General features: G+C 42.7%; 1 protein-coding gene across 5 annotated transcripts in view; it reads left to right on the forward strand.

Moving 5' to 3' along the window:
• LOC132994061 (partitioning defective 3 homolog) overlaps positions 1-25,116 on the forward strand; it is a 378,183-nt gene that overhangs the window by 223,183 nt on the left and 129,884 nt on the right. For all 5 annotated transcript variants that reach the window (XM_061064159.1, XM_061064160.1, XM_061064158.1 and 2 more), the window contains exons 15-16: positions 6,212-6,359; positions 21,867-22,053. In XM_061064159.1, coding sequence (XP_060920142.1) covers positions 6,212-6,359; positions 21,867-22,053 — 335 coding nt within the window. The remainder of the gene's footprint in view (positions 1-6,211; positions 6,360-21,866; positions 22,054-25,116) is intronic.

The following is a 25,116-nucleotide window of genomic DNA, read 5'->3' on the forward strand; positions in this document are numbered from 1 at the left end:
AAGCACTGAACCTCGAGGATGCATGGTATGGAGACACGGAGCAGAGGTGTGCATGTACCAAAGATCACCATAGTCAAAGAATGGTAAAGTTAGAGATGCTTTTTACATGGAAATGAAAACACAGTTTCAGCCGCAGCTTTTTTTACCAGGCACAGCACATTTGGTTTAAACTGAAGGGACTCATCAATCAACATACCTAGGTATTTATAAGAGTTTAAAACCTAATTTTCCTTTCCATGAATACATGAGGAAAAAAACTGTTTAAATTGTTCTTTGTACTTTGTTCATGACTTAGGAACAGTTAAAATAAAGTTCAGCATTTGAATTTATTTCTCTTTTTCCTTCTTTTAAACATCTGAGAGAAATCAAAGGTCAGCCGGTTTGGAAAGAAAACTTTTTATTTTTCTCCTTGCATAGTTTCTGTTCATGATCAAAGATTCATGAGAAAGATTCAACTTCACTTTTCTGTTTTTTCTTCAGAACTGTTTTTTTTTTTTTAATGGACAGGTATTATTTACTCGTGTTGGGAAACTTTTCCCAGGCTATTTCTTAGGAAAACAAGACAATAAAAAATAAAGATCAGACTTTGTAAATAGCTTCCCTGATTTTTTTTCTTTCCTCACCTCCTCAAGTATAGAAATGCTGACCTATTCAAAATCTGTGGTGAACAAGCTACACAGCGCCCCTTTCCCAACACGTACTGTGGCGGAAATCAGGTCTCGTTGGAGTACAGGAAACACATTACCACAGTGGTCTCATTTTTCTCAGATTTCCAAATTGCTGCGGTTTGGGTTGAAAAAAAAAAAAAGATTGCGGGTGGCTGCTCTAATAAGATGCATTAATCAGAAACCAGGATACTCGTATTTATCATGTAAACAGGGCTATGAATAACCAGGTGTGTCTGTGTGCATGTAAACGCCATATTCTGAATATGATCAAAACCAGGATAAGGCTCAAACCAGGGTGCTCAAGTCCATGTAAACTTACTCAATATTTCATACGACGGTAGGTGATATTTGGATTTTGAAATGTACATAAAATCGGGTTTCACAAAAAGCACAGATGTTCTTTCTTTGGTGTATCTTAGCTTTGAAATGCTTTTTTTCACCTCTAACCATTAGCGAGCATGGTCAGGTAATGGGCGAGCTGAAGCAGGGTTTTATTATTGATGAGAAGCAGCAGGGGGTACAGGAGACAGATCAAAGCAGCACAGACCTTACCCCCTGAGTCCTTGTGCCCATCATTGCATCAGAGGACCTTGCAGAAATAAAGGCGCAGTCAACTCTGTGAAGAGACTCGATGTGACTGCTCAGTCTGTTTATAAAGGAGCAGCAACAAGGTCTCCTCTGCATGCCAATGGCCCTGTATGTAATCTATCCCTATAGCATGGCTGTTAGTCACTGAGAGAACGTTTATGCAAAGAGACAAGGGGGAAGGAAGTGGCTGGCCCGGACAAAAGATGTTGCTTGGATGAGAGAAGAGCTGATCGATAGAGTCTTGAGAGAGCTATCAATCAGAAGCCTGGCCTAGTAAATTATGGTTTTATTAGTATTGAGCTGACCACTGCTGGGAGAGACCTTAAAACATTGAGATGCTTGGCCACATCAGAGGCCAGAGAGAGAGAGAGAGAGAGAGTGGGCGAGAGAGAGATATCTTTGTCGGACCCCCAACCCAATTAAATATGGAAGGATTGTAGTCCAGTTAGATCATGACATGTAGAAACATCAGCTCCCCTCTGCTGCCATAGCAAGCAGCAGTGATTCATGGAAAGAGGATAGAAGGAAGGGGACAGAGCGGTGCACTCTGGGATATGCAGTTTACAATAAAAGTGTGACTAAATCGAGGAAAGTAGATCGCAGAGCAGCAGAAATGCAATTCCAGTGCTGCTGGGCCCTCATTCCCCGCCGGCTCTCCGAGGACTAACTCATTTAAGAGCGGCATGGGAAACTCAATAGGACCAATTGAGAAAATAATATATTAAATCTGGTGGCTGAGTGGGCTGCTCAGGCTCTGTGGAGGACTGCTGAGGTGAAGTGTGTGCTTTAGTGTCTGAAAAACCAAAGTGTTGTTGAGCGACATATCCATGTCTAAGTATTTACGTACATATGAACATTCCTTTTTAACGTTGTATACGTGATGTTCCCTCATTAGCTGCACATGGTTCTACTGCAAAGTGCTTGAACTTTGCTGATACAAAAAGAAGACGGTCAGCTCCAGACAGTTTCCAATCAGAAATACAAATCCAAACTAGAGAGAGAAAGAAAGATGGAAGACCATTCGTTTGATTAAACGGCTGTGAGATAAGGACTGTTTGGCACAACACGCACGTTCACCTTGTTTGTGTTTTAAATTCTCTTAAAGTTAAGCTTAACATGCACTGTTTATAAAACTCTTCATCATCATTGTCCTGTAGCATAAACTTACAAGATGACAGAGGTCACTGTGTTTCACTTGCTGTCAAAAGAGTCGCTAAAGATTGGGAACCTGTTATTAAAAATGAGGCTAATACACCACAGTAATTATTTAGCCACATTATATAAATCAAGAGGTTCTGAACAGGTGTATCCTCAGGACCCACTACCAACTCCTTCATGAAAACAGTACCACCATATATATTTAATGATGAATAGAGCAGTTTGTATCGCAGACGGAACAAACAAAGAAACAGAACAAATCTAACGTGTTTAAAAAGCGTTTTACAGACTATTTTACGTTGTTGTTTTTTTCCAGCCACTCATTCTTGACCCACAGACAGAACCCATTTTTGGGTTCCGTCCCTCCAGTTGAGAACTATTGATTTATATCAAGCTGAAGCAGATTAAGTTGAGTTGAGGCTTATTTGGCTCCATCGATAAAATTGTTGGTGAATCAGTTCATGTGTTTGGTCCATACTGGAAAATCTCAACATTTATTTGAGTGTCTGTCCCCAGGTGTTAAATACGTTGACTTTCAAAATGTATCTTCTTGCACCATCATGAGGCTAACATATGTGGTTTTTAGCAAAATTTCCCAACAGCTCATAAATAGATTTCCATTCAAACTGGCAAACACATTCCTAAGACCATGAACTCGTATTACTAGTAGATTCAGTCAATATTTACCTGACGCTAGTGTCTGATTTATGCCGGGAGACCCATATTTGATATGTCACAGTTGCCGTGACAACAAAACATAGTGAGTCTTGTAGAAAAACAAAAGTGGTGGAACAGTTAAACCCATCTGGGAGTTATTCTCAAATACCTTCCCTTTTCACTTATTTCATACGTGATGTTTTTTTGAAATGGAAGTTTTGCTAAGAACTACAAAAAGACCTGAGCAGCCCACTTTGGGAAGCGTTGGCATTAGTTGAGGCTCTAGGTGGATGTGAGAAGTTAATGAAAGTGGGGTATCCAGCCAGCGGAGAGGTGAGTTGTGCCCAGGGCAGGATGCAGCAGCTTAAGGTTTGTAATTACAGCATTATGGTGGAGGTTGACTGGATTAGGGCCACGGCAACGGGCTGAGACCGGGATAGAAGGCCGGGGAAATGGCCATGGACTCGGCATTATTAGCCTTAGTCGACAGCTTAAGATCAGCCCTGTCAACACACAGCTTCTTCTCCCTCACTGAGGACTCAAGGTCAGGCAGATGCTGAGGCACAGGCAAAAACATATTTGTGTACGAGTCTGCATTTAACCCCTGCTCTGAATAAACACATGCACATGAATGCCCGAGTTTGCACACTCGCACACTACATTCACTCGTAGACAAAAAGCAGCTTTACCTTGAACACACACAGGTGTGCTCGGTGAGTCTGGAGGGAGCTAGATGATCTTGACTGGGCTCAGTGTGAGTCACAGTGCTCTGCTCACCCCCTCAGTCAACAGGATAATCCACTCTGAAAATGACTAGATTAAGGCAGATTAAACACATGATGAGGTGATGAGAACTGGCGGTAAGAAGGCTCTGAAATCTCAAAAAAGACTCTGAAAGACCTAATAAAAGGAACACATGGAGTCCTTTAATCAGCTTTTTGTTGCTGTTGTAAGGTTTTAACACGTTGATACTCAAAGCATTTATCTTTCCCAGGGATTTTCTCTCAATGGTTTTATTTTGGTATGATGGTATTTTGGCACTTTCCTTTGTGTCATTGTCGATGATTGATGCTCGTGTTATCTGCCATGTTTTTTTTCACACACTCATTCCTTTGCTCTGTTAAACTGCTGCCTCTTCTGCAGGGATTGCAAAATGCATCTCTTCCTCGTCATTTTCTTTCATGGAAACGACCAAAATGTTCAATAACTACTGTAATATACTTAATGTCAGACGACATCAGAGTCCAGATTTAATATCAACTTATCACACGAGTTGTCCTGCAGTAGTCAGACCAGGCTATCAAACCTGCACACTTCAGTAAACACTAAATCATTAGCATGCACAGCTGCAGACTTAATTAATACTGGATACACAAAGATTAAATTGCTGCCATTTTGCCTCTGTGTTCACTAGATTCCAAAGTCTATTTGCTATAAAAGCCAATGAATAGTTTTAAAATAAGCCCGTTCAGCTCACAGAGATGGAAGGAGGGAGCGGCAGTAGTTGTCTTACCGAGATAAATTCCTCTTGACACATTCTATACAAAGTTTTCATATCATTTAGTTTCAGCTGCTCGCTCTCTGTTCCTCTCCATCCACGCGTTTTCTTACCTCCAACCCTCCATCTTACTTGATTTCAGCTCCTGACAACTCTCCTCCAGATCTCAGAGAGATTAAAAAGTGCAGACAGGGGGTTGAGTGAAAGAGAGAGGAGCGAGTAAAATAAATCTTCATTTCGTCAATTTGAACCTTATTGAGTCTGAATCATCCAGGGACATGCTTTTTATTATAAGGCTGGCAGTGGCCCTGACTCTGATTGTAATTGTGTTGACCCAGCCTTGCATTTCTCTCTCTCTCTCTCTCTCTCACACACACACACACTACGTCTTTCCCTCCTCGCTCTTATCAACACGCTGTTCCGATAAAGTCTTGTGCTCTCGACCTCATTAAACCTCTCATTTATATTAAACAGCCGATAAGTCCTTCTAACCTGGTATGCGTCTCCCAGGGCATGGTACTCCCACGAGAAGGCGACTTGGCAGCACCCACACTGCACTGGGATCTCAGCTCCCACACCCACACAAATCCTCCCTTTCTTGTTATTCCTTCTATTTACTCACTCAAAAAAATAAAACCCTCTCCTCCTCCTCCTCCTCCCGCTCCCCGTCCTCCTGACTCTGGTCTTCCTGCTGCGGTTGTTGTCTGATCTTTTACTCCCCTTTCTCTTGGCCGCGAGCCAGTGGAGTGTTGTGAGACATCAATATTAGCCAGGGCCGCCTGGTTTTAAAGCATGCTTGAGGTACAGAGTTGAACTATCTAGCTGTGAGGGAGCTATCTGTAATAGGTTGTATACAGGGAGTTCAGTGCATTCCCCCAGCTGCCCACAGGCTGATATGAAGCATTGTGGGAAATAAAGGCAGAGGCCCGAGCTTTATTCTCTAACTCTCTGCACGTGGATGTGAGAATTTCCATCTTCCTTGGATGGCTCCGTTGTCTCCATCCTCAAAATACCACATTTCACAGAGTATTGACTGATGAAAACTGGACACAGGATCTGGGTCCAGTGGTCCCAGACCAACAGCCTACCCGTTAACCGTCGCCCCCCCTGTCAGGACTCACTCGTGCACAGAGCGTACAGTGGGCTCAATAACCAGCAGTGCAGCATATCGACCACATGGCAAATGTCACTGGTCCATTTACTGGGGCTCATTGTTAGAGACAGCTGCCTATTGGCTCATGGGAAATCCATGGAGCTTTATCCAGCTCGCACTACTACCGACGCTGTTTCCCACTGCTGAGCCAGAAAAATACCCCGGGTAAGCCCGAGATGGACGCTGGAGCCCTGGTTCCACGTTTCTGGACTATTGATAGGATAAGACTAGGAGCCATTCAACCCAGATCCGTCTTCAGTGTGTGCGTAGAAACACCATGCAAAAAGACATTGTCATATTTGGATGAGATAACTCTTTATTTCAAATTCAAACACCTGAAAGTCGTGAAAATGTACCAAAAAAGTAAACATGGAAAGAATCCCTTAAATGCCACATGGTCCATCTATCTTTATGTACCTGCTCTACCTGATTTGCAAACTTTATTTATTTAAAATCCTCATACCTCTTTTTCTTCCCTGGTCCCTGTAGGAAGCTCCTGGCAGCCCGCCGGTTTCAGAGCACTCAGCAAACTCTCTCCTGGACAACCACGAGCGCCGCATCTCCAACTCGCTGTATGAAACCATCGAAGGCTTGGACAACGTCTCCACGCCGAGGACTAATATGATGGGACGTGTTGGTGAGTCATATATCAGCACATTTCTCCCCCATTCCCCTCCCAGGACCCTCTGTGTCTCTTTCAACCTCTGCTGGTAAAATGACTCTGTAAATTGAATTATATTTTTATCAGTCACTCCCAATTCACCTCGATGGGAAGTGTGGTTGACCCGCTCACCTCACACTCATTGGATATTTTTTTTCCCCCTTGAATTGGCGCTGTCTCTAAACTGACATCCCCTGATCAATTCTAACATCCACCAGCTCCTCTGATGTGTTTCCTTAAACCCCCAACCAGCTACACCTTCAAAGCCTCTCCCCCCCCAATCACCCTGCATCCCAAGGTACGCTATTACACTATTCAAACCTCTCAGGGATTAACGTCATCCCCAATCCTTCATGCTTTCACTCCACTCCCAACTGGTTTCACTCGGGTCAATTCCCATTTTACCCAGTTGACATCAGCGCGCTCTGATCTCGTCTCTTCAGGTTGTATTAGAATTGGCAATTCAATCCACCGCCAAGTCACCGCTGTCATCTCTACATCGACAGACCTTTCACATATGCATACGTGCAGGAGCTAAAGGTGATTGCACCAGAGAAGGGAGGGCTTGATGTGTGGGATGGTGTAGTGTAGTCACATGTATCAACACACAGGTCTTACTACTTGTTCTTGTTCACTTCAAGCTGCATCCTCCGGGGGGTTTCAAAATGAAGCTGGCAACAAAAAAAAGCTCTAAAAAACATGGGACAATAAAAAAAGCATATACTGCCGGTAATCAGGAATAGGTGAGATGGTTAGGACAGAGGTGAAAGGTCAGGGCACACAATCACACCGGGGCGAAAACACACAAAAGGTAAGGGTTAATGACAAAATAAATGGACAACTGAAATTTAAATACAAACTAAACATCAGGGATGAAACCTCACAGCAGGCTCTCCCATTCACCTGGGAGCTTCATGGCCCTGTTACCAGGCGTAACAAAATCCCTCCCCCCTCATTCTGTCTTTGTATTTTTTGTATACAGAACAACGAGGTGGTATAAAGGAGCATCATTCTCACCTTGAACACCTCGATTGTGTACAAAAAAAAAGACCTGTTTCTCCAATTTCATCCCCTCCCCCAACTCCATCCCACTTCCACTCTCTGCTGAATTTGTAATCTGTCAATGATCCACACTTTTCTCCCCTCCTGCCCCTCCTTCTCCCATTGGTTATCCCGTTTCTCTCCCCCAGCGCGGTGCCATCCTGCCACTGATCACAGAAGATCAGAGGCTGTGTCAGAAGCATCTGGTGGTTAATTAAGCCTCCAGATCAATAGGGCTTGCCCCTGACACTCAGTCTCCCCCTGTCTCTCTCCCTCTCTCTCCCTCTCTCTCCTTCCTATTTTTACTCTTTCATCTCGTCTTCCTCCTCCATTCCAAATCAAATGTTCCCAAATTGGTCGGCTTTTCCTCTCAGTTTTGGCTTATTTATTCCGCCGGCTCTTCCGAATAGGAGTCTCTTCGGAGCGCTCCTGTGATCATAAGCGGCAACTGTGGGCGCACTGATGGAAAAGTTTCTTGCCATTGAAACTTCAAGGGCGCCTGGCGCTCGTCTCATCCTGCAGAGTGGGAGTCAAATGAGCCAAGTGGAAAAGTTTTTGGAGATGGGGTGAGGAGTGGGTGCTGAAGCAGTAAGTTATCAGAGTCTCAGAGTCTCAGATCTTTGACTCAGCTTGTCTCTGTCTCGAGGCTGCCTCGGAGTTGTGCCCTCATTAACCTGCGCCTACAGTCTGTGACAGGTCTTCATCTTTTAAACTGACACAGTTCTGTTATTCAAAGTCCTCACACTTTCAGAGTGTAGTTTATATTCATGAGGTACAATTCAATACCAGATAAGAGGAAACAGGAATTTGCTGCTTCCATGGGTCAAAATTTTACAGCATTTTTTTGCAATTCCTGCATCTCTGACCCATTTTCACTCGTCCAGAGAGTTCACAGAGTCCTTCAGTCCCAGAATGAAATAAAGCTACAAAACAGATACTTGAAGACAATTTTGGAAAATAAAAATATTCCCTCTCTGTCCTTCAATTTTTGCCCACGAGCTTTTCACAGTGTCCTTGCATCTCAAAATAGAGCTATGATCCAGTTAACCTTGATCAAATGTCACAAGGTTGACTTTGAAAGGAAAGAGCATTAGCATTCCTGACGTATGTACTCGTTCAAGTTCATCTGACATGCCTGTTGTTTTGTTCTTTCTTCACATTTTGAATTTTTTTTACCCAAAATGTCAGTAGAGTAAATTTACCCTCTCACTTTTGAATACAATCATGAGCTAACGTGGACACATTAGAAGAAGAACAATCACTTAGTAAGGACTCATATTTCCTGTGTGGATTGTTAAACCTCTGCCCGGCTAGACCGGCAGTGGCTGTTCTCTCTCTCTCTATCGTCTTGGATATGTTGTTTCAGTCGGACTCAGATGTATCGCCTGGCGTGTGAGATGTGACAGTTGTGGTTGGAGGACAGATGCTGTGATCGGCTCAGGTCAGGAAGCCAAGGTCAGGAAGCACACAGCCGCCGGGGCTTGACTGACAGCTCGATGTGGAGTGTGTCTTAGACCTGCTAAATTACTGGATCATGAAGGCCAGACGTGGGGGAGTTTTGGGATTGGGTGGGGCGCACCTACAGCTCGACTTAGAAGGACTGTAGCAACATGCACACATACAAACACTCCAGGTTGTACTTAACACCCGCCTATCAGGAGCTGTTCATTTTTCTTCAGAGCAAATGATGATGGCTGACAAAATCTAAGGCAGCTTGCTTCCTTAAAGACAGAGGGGGAAGTCTATAACTAAATTAGCTCCTCTGCTCTGCTCCTCCGCTGCTATAAATGGACCCAGATTTGAGGTAAATGGGATAGCATGCTATTTCTGCTCAAGAATGAAATCTGACTTTGATTGTGAGTTATTACACAGGGCAGAAAGTCAATACAGTGAAATTGTAAACGGCGTATTTCTGCCAACGTTTTGATGGTTATTTCTATTTCCTGTTGAGAGCCGAATAGCAGCCATGTCCTATGGAAGCCTTATCTCACCTCTCCCAGGTATCGATCGGAAAACTTGGACCCGCTCCGCCTGCTCCCAGCAGTCACAGGTTTCTGGACCGTCGTTCGTCTGAAACTGCAGGAACAGGTCTTCTGGGAGAGATAGGTGCAATTGAATGAATTATAGGTATTGTAATAACCATGGCAACACTGAAGAAAAGCACAAAATGACACGGGAGACATGCTATTAGGTTGGAATAGTGCCATCACATTGATTGTGAGAGCACTTTGCTTTTACCTTCCATGTGTTTTAGGCTGTCATTCAGAACTATCTTCTGTGTGTGTGAGTGTGCGTGTGTGTGTGTGTGTGTGTGTGTGTGTGTGTGTGTGTGTGTGTGTGTGTGTGTGTGTGTGTGTGTGTGTGTGTGTGTGTGTGTTTTTGGCCGCACATTCTCTCAATCAATAGTCAGAGGTAATCCCATTCCCTGTTAGCCTCAGTAAACCATGGGATGCTGTGATATCACACACACACAGACACACCTGTGGCTGAATCCACAGCTAGCAGGTGGTGAACGTACAGGGTGTTCTGCTTGACTCCCCACTTAAATAAATCCGGCTTGTGACATCTTTTATTCTCTTTTCCTGTCCTCCTTTGCTTCCTAATGCGTCAACCTTTTGCCTTCGGGGTTAACAAGATCGACAATCTGCAGGGGATTTTTCTCTCAAGTAAAAAAAAAAAATGAAGACAAAAGAAGAAAATGTTAATTATCTTTGAAATTTGGAACTTAGTAGAATCACTGTGTGTCAGTGACAGCCAGGGTTTGATGCAAAGGTCGTTGGCATCACACCCGGCCTCACCTTCCGTTCTGTCTAATTGGAAAGTGCCACCGGGTGTGGTCCACATGCTGGGGTGAAAATTGAGGCCTCTGGACTTTTTTGGGGGGGATTTTGTCTGTTTGGACCCATGCCTGAGTCAGAAACCACACCTACGCCTGGCACAGGAGCGGAGGCTGGAGGCGGGGAACCAGGCGACTCATGCTGGTGTCACACAGGAAAGAAGGTGTTCACAGGATGAAATGTGTGCAGAGCAGGTGACAGTGCAAAATACTGTGGGTGTGCAACGAGCCACATCCAACATTAGTTACAAAAAAAGACGTGCTCTTCAGCAAAGTTGTGTCATTTGGATGATTTTTCTGTCATAATGAGGACAATGAAAGAACAGAAGCAACATAAGATGGACACAGACAGACTTACATGAACACACAGATCTCAGGGTGTCCACATACACTTCTGTCTTCCCTAATGGTGTTCAAGTGGGCCCCCCCTTCTGAGGAGTTGACCTCGCTGTCCCCTCACTTCCAGTATTTCACAGTTTGCAGGATAATCCTTTCTGTATGCACATCCGTCAGAGCAGGGAGTGAGACACAGTGACCTCTGTTAATTTGGTGTCCAGACTGCGTATAAATGCTATTAGCATGCCTCAGTGTGTAAGTCCCTGTGACAGACATTGTGCTGCCCAGGGACTTTAGGTTTCCCTGTGTCTTCCTATACATGGGCTGTATTTTTCTGATGTTGGGAGACATCTGAAGAATGATTTGCTTACTGGGAAAATTATTAGAACTCCCCTCAACATTAGAATAACAAGTCCAGCTAATCAGGATTCAAGTCTTTACCGTCAGTGTGCAAAACAGTTACTATGAGGCATCTTCCCTGGGTAGCACATTGCAGAATATGATAAAAACAGAATTAGTAATATAATAAATAAGGTAAGGTATCAAAGGTATGTCAATTACTATTATCAATTATGCCACAGATGAACTGCTTCTGAAGCACTGATGATTCAAGCAACTCTCTTTGTCATCAATTCTACAATTCACTTAGCAGACACTTTTATCCAAAGTGACGTACATCAGAGAGTAAGAACAACACAAGCAAGGATCTAGAAAAAAGGGAACAATGTCAGTAAGAGCAAACGATCAGCTTTGAGTCTGATTGGACACACAGGTGCTGACAGGAAGTGACCAGAGGCAAAGCACAACATTGAGGTCAGTTCTTGAGAGCTCTAATCAGTATAGAAACCATCTTATAAGTCGTCGTTATCAAACAAAAACCATCGTCATTACCATCATCATCATCAATAATATGGAGACCATCATCATTAAGTTAGTAGGTATTCATGAAAGAGCTGGGTCTTTAGCTTTTTCTTAAAGGTGCAGAGATTGAATGTCTCTTTAATATCATTTTGGGCTCCTCCTGGTTGGTGAGAAGCTGCCTTAGAATTTGACACCCTTGTCCACTTTTAAGCATCAGGCTTTGGTTTTTAGCATTGTGTACTTAGCATTATCAGGGGGATGCCCACCATGGATGGGTCTACTAGCTTTGCCAGCGTGCATCACTTAATGATTTCTCCTCCAGTCAGATCAATAGGCCAAAAGTGGCACAGAAGGAGGCAGGAAGAGAGAGAAACGTAAAGCGTCAAAGTGTGTGATGGACAGAGGTGGAGGAAATAGTGTAGAAGAAAGAAGATGGAGCGGGGCTATTAGTGTGACCTCTCACCTTACAGCTCAATGTTTCAACAGGCAACGCTTGGTCAGAGGGCAGAGACAAGGAGGAGAGTGAGGCTCTGATCCGTGTGGATGGATGCAGCCAGGTGGCCTCTTGGGCCACAGAGCTCATCTGTCTCTGTCTCTGCCGGAGGGAGGAAGATAATCTCTGCCTCAATATCATGGAAAAGGCTTCCACACGCTGAGCGCTGCTGGCCGGAGGGTCGCGTGTGCTTCAGTGCAGTCATGAAGACTTGACACTTCACTTTTTCCTGCGTTGACAATACTGCTCGAGTTGTCCCGCTGTAAACCTCTGAAGTGTGGAACCAGAAGTATTAACTGCATTAGTTAAGGTTATTGCTTTGCATGTTAAGAATTATTCAGGCGGGTTTTCATGTATTTATGGGATGGCTGTGGATCAGTGGTAGAGTCGGTCGTCTCTTAATTGGAAAGTTTGATCCCCAGCTCCTGCAGCCACATGTCCGATGTGTCCTTGGGTAAGACACTTAACCCCAAATTACTCCTTCTGCTTTAACGTCGGATGTGTGTATGAATGGATGGAGGGACAGTTATAGCAGCCTCTGCCAATCAGTTTGTGAATCTACCATTCAGTTATCCTTTTTTTATTACATCGTAATTTAAATATGACCCAGTCAATCGTGACCTTAACCAGGTTTATTTGCAACATATTATATAATATTGACATATTGCAAGATCTATACACAATGTGTCAAACATCACAGAACATTAACCTTTAACCTTGGGAGGGACCATGTGTGGAAAAAGTCTGCATAAAGTCAGATCCAACAGATTCAGCCTCTTTTTGTCCACATGCACACAATGTCTGTGCAGAGCATGTGTGAAAGGGGCTGAAGAGAGGTCACCTTGAGTCAGACGCTAAACAGAGGCTACCTCACGAGGTTAAAGGTGTGTGTGTGTTACAGAGTTGATGTTAGACGCAGTGGATTTAAATCCATTGGACAGTCATCCTATTAAGCATACATATTTGTGCATTCGTTTTTCTGTTTCACTTTCCAAACTGGTGTGCAGTGGACGGACTGGGAGGATTGATCGAGGGTCATGTGAAAGCTCAGATCTGTCAAGCACTAACTGAAACTAATTTCATTTCTCACAGCTCTTTTTTTTTGACTGTTTGAGTGATGAGGGTATTTTTTTTGTGTGCAAACCACAGCTGGTATAACATTTTATACCCTAACATTAAAATTAACAGCCACTGTAATCACTTTAACTTTGATGTGTTTCATCTGTTGACTCTGAGCCTGTTCAGCCTCCACATTACAAAATGATTTCTGCATAAATCCAAAAAAAACAAACTTGTGTTTGACTGGAGCAGGTTTGGTTCTGTGACAGTTCTGAGGTGGTCGTGTCGTGTGACTCATGAGAAGCTATCTTTAATAAGAGTGCTGTGAGATCGACGGTTTCACAATCAGGATGCCAGTAGAACTCTTTTTTTTAGCAGCATGAATCACACGAAGCTCTTTGACAAACACCAAAAGGCCCTTTGTGAGGGCGCCAACCTCTGTGAACCGTTTATTAGAAAACTGGCCAATGGTTATCCCCATGTGACCCTGTGCACATCTCTCTGAGATATGTGTGTGACTGCTGATTCATGTGTGACAGCATCGTGATATTTATGTTTTGTTGCTCTCATTCTGCTTGTGCCTGAGTACATAAAGGGCTCAAGTGTTCTCAGGATTGCGGAGGTCATCGCCGGCTGAATAACAGCTTTATGATTACAGCCAAGATAGCAGTTACGGGGCTTTTTGTGCAAACAGTAATTGCATTCACATTGTCAAGTTGAGGTGCCCGTGGTTGTTTTGCTGTGGTGTGGTTAAGCAGGGGGACTACTAAGAAGTCAAAAGTGGCTTCACTCTGACGGACAGCAGTAAACTCAGATGACCTTAGAAGAGCAGAAAACTACAAAGACAACTCTGATTACAGAAAAGGGCATGAGAATATATTCACTGTGTGTTCTTATCCACTAAAGCTGGTGCATTATAATTTGTATACAACGCTAACCAAGTTTGGAAGGAGGCTGATTTGATTTGATTTGATTTGATTTGATTTGATTCTGTCTTTATTTAGAGAGGTTTTCCCTGGAAGTCACAAACGCGCCACAGCCCAAAAAGCCAGTTTTTACTGCATGAATAAACATGTTTACAGCCTGGTAGAAGAAAACAAAATAGGTCTGATTAGTTGTTGTTAAAAAAAAAAAAAAGTGACTATTTTACTACTCACAATGGCCGACGACAAACTCACAGTATACACTCCGTCATGTGTGACGCGCTTTGAGTGTGTGCTTGTGCACGCAAAGGTCAAAGAACGAGCAGGGAGACAGGGAGGCATGATTGGTTCATCAGATTGGTACCTCGTGGTAGTTTTTACAGGCTTACAACTGATACAGATGACGGATTTTCTTTGTTCCTTTTTCAGAGAACAGTCCAAAAATTTTCAAAAGTGTTTCGGGAGGAATTGACCAACCCTGTCTTTAAACGTAACATATTGTGCAAATTACACTTTACCATGTTTTTTAAGAAAAGTCCATCCTCTCCGTCTTCTGCCTGCTCCACTTTTCAGAAAATGTGTTGCTCAAACAGGCCGTTTGGAGATTTTCCCTTCATGACATCACATGGTCAAATACAGGATCAGAGTGGATTTATAAGAAGAAACTTCACAGGCATGTTTTTGGGAGCTCTGAGACTTATTTAAACTGGTTGAAAGGGACAATAATATGTGACAATTCCTTTAGAAGAGACACCAATTCAGTGTATTGACTGACTGTTGTAATCACTTTCAAGTTGCAGAAAGTTGACAAAGTTGATCTTGTATTTTATTTTCAAATGCATGCTGAAGATAAGTGAAAGCTTGAGCAGGTCTCTGATGTTGTAGATAGACTGATGTAGTTCACTCGGTTTGATGTAAGGGCACAGAGTTGGTCAAACATTGGAGGACTTTTTCCTCGAAAATGGATTCATTGCAGACCATTAAATTCAACATTGTGTTATTTTTAAAACCAAGGACACGATGTTTCCTTTTAATCACTGAGTACTTTTTGTGCCTGGACCTAATGAAACACAGCATTTTGGTTAGAAAAAAGAAACAGCTGGCCTTGGAAATGTCAAAAAAACATACTTTGGTGAATGCTATAACAAGCGGAGCTGCAACACAGGTCATGACAAGCGTCCGTATTTGACGACTGGAGATGCTAATGCATTAGACGTACGTTAGCACAGCAATGTGGAAAATATCTTGCACATGGTTGTGTGAGATTAATTTTGTTAATCATCCTTTACTTCCATTCAGAATATTTTCTCAGCATTAATAACCTTTTAACCTTTTTTTTCTTTTTTTTGTCACCTGCTAGTTCTGGCTCAATAACACAGATGCCTCTTTGGCAGGAAGTGAAGTGTTTCTGCTGGTTTTATCACCTGCCCCCTTTTCCTCTTTTCACCAGCTGTGAGTGGCAGGTAAAAAACAACGGTGTTAAAACAATGACTGAGCATCTCCATCACACATCACTGCGCCAAATCGCCATTAAAGGTTGTTTGAGCTTTTTTTTTTTAAATCCATTTTTGGAATCTGTTTCAGCAGCCAAACTCCCCCTTTGAATCAAATCAGTTGTAGTATGAGCTGTTTTCACACATGCACTCCTATAAATATCTACATCATTTAACTAGGATTTCTCCTGACCTGGCTGTTCACATATTCACCTCACAGTGGGAGACTATCCTTTTCAGACGGGGGTGTGTGTGTGTGTGTGGGGGTGGGTCTCCAAAGGTAAGATGCGATGCTATATACTATAATGAGAGAATATTTGTCTTCATATGCTACATGTAGTTCAATGGAATCACACTATCAACAAAAGAGCGGAGAAGAATAAACTTTTCTCATGTGCACAGAGATCGTAGCGGCCGTGTGCAAACAGTCTGTGGTCGTGCACTGGTCACAGGATATAAACGCAACCAACCCCTCACTCGCTCGAGGTGAATTCTCTGGATAATATCCCGCTGTGTTCTCACATCAGCTCACTCAGACAAAATACTAGGGGGCTGGCAGGAGAGACTCCGGGTGAAGTCTGAGGAAAAAATGTGTCTGTTTGCGTTCACACATACTCCTGCAAATATCAGGAGTTCTTCAGGAGTTTTCTGCAGTTGTGAAACGACTAACAGTCTCTTTTATTGTCCCATTTCAGCTGAAGTGATCACTTGTGTTTTTTTGTACAGACTCGCTTGTTTCGGTGCTTTATTTTTTTTTGTGCTTATTATGCTGACAGCTGCAGAAAGCCAGTGCTGCATACTCCTTAATTATTGCCACCTTTCAAATCATCATCACGGCCTGGACGGTCCTCGTCCACTTTGTGTAAGTGTGTGTGTCCTTTAGCTACTTAGCTAAGAAGGGAAATGAAATGACTTGAGCAACTTTTCATGTGCGGAGCTGGGTACTCGTGTCAAGAGGTCCTGACTCGGAGATATTTCATGAAGCTGCGAGAGGGCAGCTTGCCGAGTTTCTAATTAAAACCGTGTCCTCTGTTAGGTAAAGTGGTCTGCTGACAAGAGTGAACGTAAGGTGATCACCTGTAATGGATTGTCTTAAAAGAGTGCATATTGTGAGTGCTACGTAATGTGGTATCAAATGTAGCCGATTTTGAAATACACACCCAACTTTTTCAAAGCTTCTTTTCGACGAAACAGCGACTCCTTGGATATAATGAAACCAGCCTGTGTGCCTTTTCCAGGTGACTGCTGCTGTGTTGAAATCCTCAGTGTCTGATGCAACATAGAGGTAACTCCACTTAAAAGCTAAAGGAAAGTAAAAAACTGATATAACGCCGGCCCCAGTGGACACACAACCGCAGGGCATCTCTTATTGACACTGCCACACTTTTGTTCAACTGACTGTAAAGAAGCAGAGACTGACGACACAGTGCTGAGTTTAGGAGGGAGAGTTTTTTGATAAATGACTTAGACGAGTTGTGCAAGGACTCTGAGGACAAACCTGAACTATTCACACACAAAAACCAACAGGCTGCTCTCGCTGACTTTTCCTTTAAAGGCTTGAACTTATCCAGGACGATGTAGAAACTTTTCCTGCCCTGTAGCATGTTGGATGTCAGCTGTTGCAGTACAAATACTTTTTTTAAAGGTTTATTTTTGGGCCTTTTTTTTGGTAGTGAAAGGAGCAGTGGTCATTCTAGAGCAGGGGTGGGCAACTGGTGGCCAGGGGGCCACCCCCATCAACCCTCAACGTGGCCCTCAGGTTAATTTTTTACACATCAATTAATTGGAAACATGAAGAAAACATGATGAAATCTGCCATGAAATCATGAAAAGCAGAAATATGTCCATAATAATATTTGATCACTGGTATATGTTGAGTTAATTTGTGACATAGTTGACTGTAATCGTTTTTTGTACTCTACAATTTGGCCCTCTGGCAGTGAGAATTAAATGATTATTAAATGTGGCCCCTTGCTGTGACCAAGGTTGCCCATCCCTGATCTAGAGTCTAGTTCGGCCCTAGCCAAAACTGTGCAGGGGCCCCATAACTACCTAGTTACCATCAGCATTTGAAGAGAGCACGTCGTCCTTCTTTTTTTGGATGCTTCTTCTTTCATTTTCTTCAGTGATTCTGTTGTCTTTTTACTGGAATAATGCATGCGCTTAGCAGCACAATGAGAAATATTGTTGTCAGATGGTGCCCTCTTAGGGAGGTTTCCTACTGTCATCGCAAAATTTGCACATTTTCAGCCACTTCTTTGAAGTTTTTCAGCCCTCGAGGAGCCCCTTTCTTAGCCTCCCCCCAAGCAGTTGCCTGCCTTGCCTGTTGACAAGCAGCTCCTCTGGAAAGGAGCCACTGGTCAGATTTGAAACCCAGGCCGTCCGCTTTGAGGACTGTAGGTTCTACACACGGGGGGGCCCCACAAATACTTTTAAAGCCGACTTGAGGAAACAGTCGAGGGGAAATGGAGGAATTAAATAGTGTGACTTTCACATTGGACACCAGAGTTTGGCTATATGACGATAAGTTCCAATAACAATGGTGCACAGAATTTAGATTGTACTTTTACTACTTAATGCATTAATAGATATACTTATACAGTTGTAAGCTGCAATAGTATGTAGCGCTTCCTATGTATCAACTAGTCGGAGATACAGCGCCCTGGGTTCTTCTCTTAGAACTCACGTTAATCTTATTACTATTATTGCTCCTTTAAGTTTATATGTCCTGTAATTGAACCTACCTTACCTTGCTTCCTCATACACGAAATGAATTAAATGACTCTAGTGTGATGACATGTTTTACCTTTAAACACTGTAAACCTTCGGTTTTTAAATATGCTTATTTATTAAACCGACCAAGAGGTGAATATGCATTTTAAAGTATTTATTGACAATTATCAATGTCTTTACTTTTTAGTAAATGAAAACAAACAAAACACACTCTCAGCACTCATTTAGAGTATCAGAAAAACTACCACGAGGTAAATGAAATGATAGGCAAGTACCCTTTAAACCTGACTAATGGCACTCTTGAGCCACCATACAAACACTCTTATGATACTTATCTAGTTGGTCATCAAAATACCATGAAAGTATTTAAACTGACCAGAAGAAATAACCAGCTATTACTAGTTCACTTTAAGTGCTTAAATCCGTTAGAACACATTAATACACTCTTAACACTTTAATGTGGGCCCACACAAAAATAACAAAAGCCGGCATTAAAATAAACAAAACCCCCGTTGCAAGCCTGAATTGAGTTCGATGCACTGAACGTTGGCGGCACGTCGAACAGTCAGTTCAACGTTAATCCAGAAAGAGCGATAAAGAAGAAGACGGGTCCAAACCCGGTTCAGCCGCGCTGCTCCACTCTCCGTCAGTGGAGGAAGAAAAGTCCGCACCTCCTCTCTGTGGCACTGAAGAAAAGTCCGCAGCTCCGCAGGCCATGAAGCAATGTCACCAGCCGCTCTCAGCCGTGGCAATGAAGAACAGTCCAGGAACAAAGCAGGAGGGAAACAACGGGTCTCCCTCTGAATCAGTCCGCTCCCGCGACGCACTGTCTGGTGCTAAGCGGCAGCTCCACTGTCCTACATTTGCTAGCACAGAATTAGCATTCGGGCTAACCAGCAGTAGCCGAGGAGGTTACAATTAACTTTCAAACAAACATATACTAAATAAAGCTGGTAGCTGTTTAGCACCTTACTAACATTCACTTTATCCAACACTTACTCAGTTATTTAGCTCATGGCAACTCAGACAGGAAACACGCCGCAGCGGTGTGAGGAGAGCTCACGTTCACCCCGCTTCTCTCGCTACTCTCTCCCGCTCTCGTCTTCTGTCCCGCCCCTCGACCAATCATAAATCAAGAAACGTGAGGTGTCTCTAAATTGACCCATTAGAGGAAGGTAACAAGAACACACACATAAAACATACAAGATAGTCTGTCTTGCCTTGTGTTGGGGGACGTACGTTTCAAACAAACTATCCAACCGTGACACAGTGGCATAGCTTATATTAGAGTAACGTTAGTGTTTCTACTAAACTATGACAACATTACTTTCTTAAAGTGACACAGCTTATATTAGAGTAACATTAGTGTTTCTACTAAACTATGACAACATTACTTTCTTAAAGTGACACAGCTTATATTAGAGTAACATTAGTGTTTCTACTAAACTATGACAACATTACTTTCTTAAAGTGACACAGCTTATATTAGAGTAACATTAGTGTTTCTACTAAACTATGACAACATTACTTTCTTAAAGTGGCACAGCTTATATTAGAGTAACATTAGTGTTTCTACTAAACTATGACAACATTACTTTCTTAAAGTGGCATAGCTTCTTTTGTAGTAACTGTTGGGTTTCTACTACTATGTATATTTTAACTTTAGTTTACTTGATTTTAACTCTGGGATTTATCCCTGGGTTACAAGTAAATTACACTCATTTCACCATAATCAGTTTCCTGAAAGTAACACCTGCCCTCCATATTGTTGAATTTGCAATATTGCATGAAGGATTCACAGATTTTGGAATTACCAAAATGTTCTTTTTTTTTGAATGTTTTCTTGTTGTTTAATTTATATTCAGTGTACTTTGTTAAATGTCACTCTTGTTAGGGTTTCAGTTTCGTACAATGTGCTGCTTTGCATGATCATTTCACTGACTATATTGGAAGACAAATCATAAATATTGCAGTCATGAATCTGATGCCACATAAAACAAGACCATTTTAAATAACCGGCACTAACACACAGTCTGTTAATCTGTGTTCTTTGAAAGTAAAGCTTTTGGTTGTAGTCCGACCAACTTTGTGCACTTTCTCTCTGTCATTACTCCGGCCCTGCTGATTTACAGTACGGGCTGAATTCAATTACCCATGGTTCTCCGTCAAGCTGCCCGAGTGAGAAATGGCCTTCATTTCACCTGCAGCGTGTTGGCAGCGATCTTAACAGCTTCTGATGATAGACAAAGAGACGAGGCTTCCAAGAGAATCAATTAGAAGATGCAAAAGTGCAGGGCAGGGGGAAGTTTTCATGTCAAGGTATAAAGTAACTTTGTACTATGATATATACAGTAATGAGTGGTTTTGTTCTTCCGTCTCAGATAAGATCTCTGACATAAATAACCCAGAAAACAGATCGGCTTTATTTTCTGTTTGAGGACCTTCCTCTGCCTCCTTTCCTGTCCTCCCCTGCACAGATGTTTTGTTTTTCCACCTTTGATTTCTCTTTCTCTGCAAATAACCGAACTAAAGTACACAGCTCATTGCTAAGTTGATTGGGTGCTCAGGTTTACTTCCACAGTATGCTGTTTATCATTGGTCGGGGCCCCCATGAAATGAAATGCCTCTCAGATTCATGTTGGGATCCTGCCAGGGTAAATATTGTTGTCTGCTGCTCGTGATTACACACAATTGTTCCTGAGCTATTAAAATGTACAAAACGCCTCTCTGATAATGGAAACACAAGCAAAGAGCAGGAAGTCCATCATTTCTGTAAACCTTGTCTAATAGCAAACAGGTGTGCGGTTACATTCTGATCTTTTTTTAAGACATCCTTTCTTTAATTTTTTATGTATTCCAGACTAAAGTCACCCGCTGATAAATGTGCACAGTGAATCTTCCACCTCGGTATTGTAACGCCACTTCTCATGCCGTTGAACAACCCTCCTCCTGCCCTCGCTGCTGAGTGTCAGCCGCTGCAGCACTTTTCCCATTGACTTTGACTCGCGAGGAGCAGAGAAGGAGCGATTCAAAGAAGTCCTCAGCGGGGAGGGTCAGGCAGGAGAGAATACAGATCAGGGTGGGGGTGGGGTGGGGGCTCTTCTCCGGCTCATTTTTGTCCTTGGAGAATAGTGAAGGAGGATGGGGGTGGAAAAAAAAACGACTTCTCTGCTCTGTAACTTTTGACTGGGATATTACGAGACTGGATTGTAGATGGCAGACATTATTTTGTGGCTTCTGCTGGGAGTCTCGATGGTGACTTTGTCCTGTCGTTTGCGTCCGTGCAGCACATTGTATATTCACAATCTTCTCAGTTTTTCCACATTTTTGTGTTTGTCATGCAGCATCTTTGTATGCGTGCAGCATTGACAAACACACCTGATAAGCACTTTTACTTTTAGAGGAATGCGTTCGTCCTTCAGACATTCCCAGATGTTTACTTTTCTTAGTTTGATTCTCCAGCTCACAGTTATCTCTGTATACATTATTATCTTGGTAATTACCAAAGATAAAATGATTGAGTGTGCACAAACACGTCTATAGAGGAGTTTGTGTACATGTCTGACTTTGCCTCAGCATGCACACAGATTGTCTCGTCAGGTTTTATCACATTTTGTTATCACTAATTGGCTGTTGGGAGTATTGATGTGTCATATAGTTATGAAAAAGTAATGCTGCTCTTTTCCCCTCTCTCTCTCTCTCTCTCAGGTAACTACCAGCTCTCTCCGACTGTGAACATGCCTCAGGATGACATCGTGATGATCGAAGACGATAGGCCGACCCTGCTTCCTGCTCACCTCTCCGACCAATCGTCCTCCAGCTCCCACGATGACATGGGCTTTGCGGGGGAGAACCCAGTACCCTGGATCCACGAGCTGCCCAGTCAGAACGAATGGTGAGTAGGGGGGTTGTGCTTACTTTGCGGCATGGTCAGATGCATTATTTAACAAAGTAAATTTCCCCATTGTGTAAATAAAGGATTATCTTATCTTATCTTATCTTATCTTGAACGTGATGGACTTCAGACAGAAGTTGTATCTTTATGTACAGTGTGCAGACGTTTAGGTTAGGTTTCTATATTTGTGTTGTTAAATGATGATTCCTGCAGGTTAGTGATTTTTTTTCCCCCTGAGTGGTGAGAGGTTTCCTGACTGGTCCAGGACCCAGGGAATGAGATCTCCTGGTTTTAATATTCTGCAGAAATTGGTGGAAAATCCTACAAATATGCTATTTCACAGGGCTATATTCGGAGTTTGGAGTTATTGCAAGTTCTTGCACACATTTATTACATAGCGTGATGGCTTTGCTTCGTCGAGTAATCCAGACTACCTGAATTTAACAAACCAGAAAATAACATTTTCATATCACATTCTAAGTTTGTTATGGGAAAGTCTCACATCAGCGCTGCATTTGGAGTCCTCCGAAATGTGGGAAACTTTTAGGTAATGCAGTTTTATAAGACCATGTGGTTGAGTTTGTGTGCCCTGGTCACTGCAGAAGAACATACATGGCTGTGTGTGTGTTGTATTAAGGATCGGTCAGACTGTGTGGGACTCACCTCTTCAACCCCATCTCCCCTCAGTCTATCTGTACCCTGAGACTCAAATGCAGCCCCTTTATGAATTTGACCCCAGGGCTCATCGACGAGAAACCGTAAAGACAGAGAAGGAAGCCTCACTTTGTGCCTATTTTTATAAAATAGCAGGGTCTTTTTTAAATCACTTAGGTGACACATTCAAGAACAGGAAGTTACAGCTGTGCATTGTTTAAGGTATAATCATTCTTTCTGAAATCCCTCATGGCATTTCCTGTATGATTGCAGGGTTCAGGCACAGGAAACGTGAAGACCTGGCATGCAATCACTTCTTCGTTCTAATCTAAGTGAAAGACTCAGGGCGGCTTTTAAAAAAATAAATATAGGTTGTTTTCACTCTTACATGTTTTGAAGTTGTCACTCCAGACATACATGTTCATATGGCTGTCTGTCCCATTCTTGTCAAAGTGATAGCTCTGGAAAACTGCCAGAGAATACTTAAAGAGGACATATTATCCCTCTTCTCCACCTTTTCAAACAGTCCCCTGTGGTCTAAATGAAACATCTGTGCTGTGCTTTGATCAAAATATAACATGAATCAAGCACCAGAGGAGGTTTGTGACCCTGTATAAACCAGCTCTCTCAGAACGCTCCGTTTTGGTGTGTGTGTCTCTTTAAATGAAATGAGCCCCCCCCCCCCCGAGTTTTCCAGGTAGACATCACTCCTCTGTAGGAAGAATAAAAATGGCAGACCTGCACAAAAGTTTTAAATAATTGTAGAGCCACTTTTCTTTTTTTCTTTAGTATGCCCACTGATGCTCATGCTTTGTTTTCAAGGTAAATATTTGTATAAATATATATTCTAATATTTTTCAAAACATAAACACAGTCCCCCTCCTGGCCACAGTTACTCTGTCGAGCTGTGAAATATGTGAACTGCGTCTTGAATGGTTGGCAGAGAGATGTAAATCTGCAAGTCAGTCTCTATATACAAGGTATTTTATCCTCCTTGTTATTGGCTGGTTGAGGTCACATGACTAAAGCATTCTCCAACTGAACCCTTGACGTTTTTCAAGGAGAAATGCAAATAGAGAGGCTCCAGTTATTTATTTGTTTTAGTGTTTTCGTTTCCCTATGAGACTCTCTCTCCCTCACTCTCTCTCTCTCATTCATTATGAATGAGTGGATTTGCTCAGCATGCCTGTTGTTCAGATGATGTCAGAGCTTTGTCATAGTGGATTAGGACCACAGCATACGGCTGAACTGCACTCAGACTTTCTCACACACATACACGCACACACACACAACCACACACATACACTTACAACACAACCACAGACTCACACACACACACGTGCATGACGTTTGCACACAATGAAGAAGTGTGCCACAAACCACTGCCTTGGGTTATTGTGAATAATTCATGTTCTCAAAGTCACACACACACACACACACACACACACACACACACACACACACACCTACACACACAAACATGTACGCACACACATGCCCACACAGACACATGTTCTCTTTTACTCAAACACTAACAGCTGCTTAAACGTAGTGTGTATCCTCTTTCTTTCTGACTGAACTGTTTCTCATTTTCCTTTTCAAGTGCCCCCAACATCGTGCTATACACTCACACACACACACACACACACACACACACACACACACACACACACACACACACACACACACAGGCATACTGAGCCAGCAGGGGATGTGGGTCAGACAGACTCTGCTGTATTGGAACTGTTACTTTTTAATTAAGCTCTCGCAGCAGTGCAGCCGGGGTCCTGTACGTATTGAATATGTATTGTGCAGAGCTGTGAAAGTCTCACCTCTGGCCCCGCAGTATTATGCAGCCTTGCTTCCCCACGGGAGACACCTTGCCAAGGCCACAGCTCCACACCCCTACAGTGCATACACAAAGCACAAAAGTAGCTGTTCGGCTTGTAGGATAATTGTAATTCAGGCGTTTTCTTCTTTTGTTCTTTTTTTCACCTGATGGAATTTCACAAACTCAGATTTTCTCTGTCCTTCTCCTCATTTCCCTCCCCGTTGACCAAGGCTATGTGAGACTTTGTTCACACACAGAGTAGTGAGTGAGATGGCTTGTAATATTAATTCCATTTTGGCTTACTTCCCCGTACAAAAAAGGAGCAATGATTACTACAAGGTAGATAAAGACTTACATACAAGTATTACAGAGACCCTTTTATTTGAAGGTCACATATTATACTAAATACTCTTCACCATGTTTTTCTAACACTAAAATATGTCCCTAGTCTTCAAATTCCCCCAATGATGAGAAAAGTCCATCCTCTCCGTCTTTTGCCTGCTCCACTTTTCAGTAAATGTGTGCTCAAACAGGCCGTTCGGAGATTTTCCCTTCATGACATCACAAAGGGCAGTAAG

The sequence above is a fragment of the Labrus mixtus genome, chromosome 19 (genome assembly GCF_963584025.1).
Source record: "Labrus mixtus chromosome 19, fLabMix1.1, whole genome shotgun sequence".
NCBI lineage: Eukaryota > Metazoa > Chordata > Actinopteri > Labriformes > Labridae > Labrus > Labrus mixtus.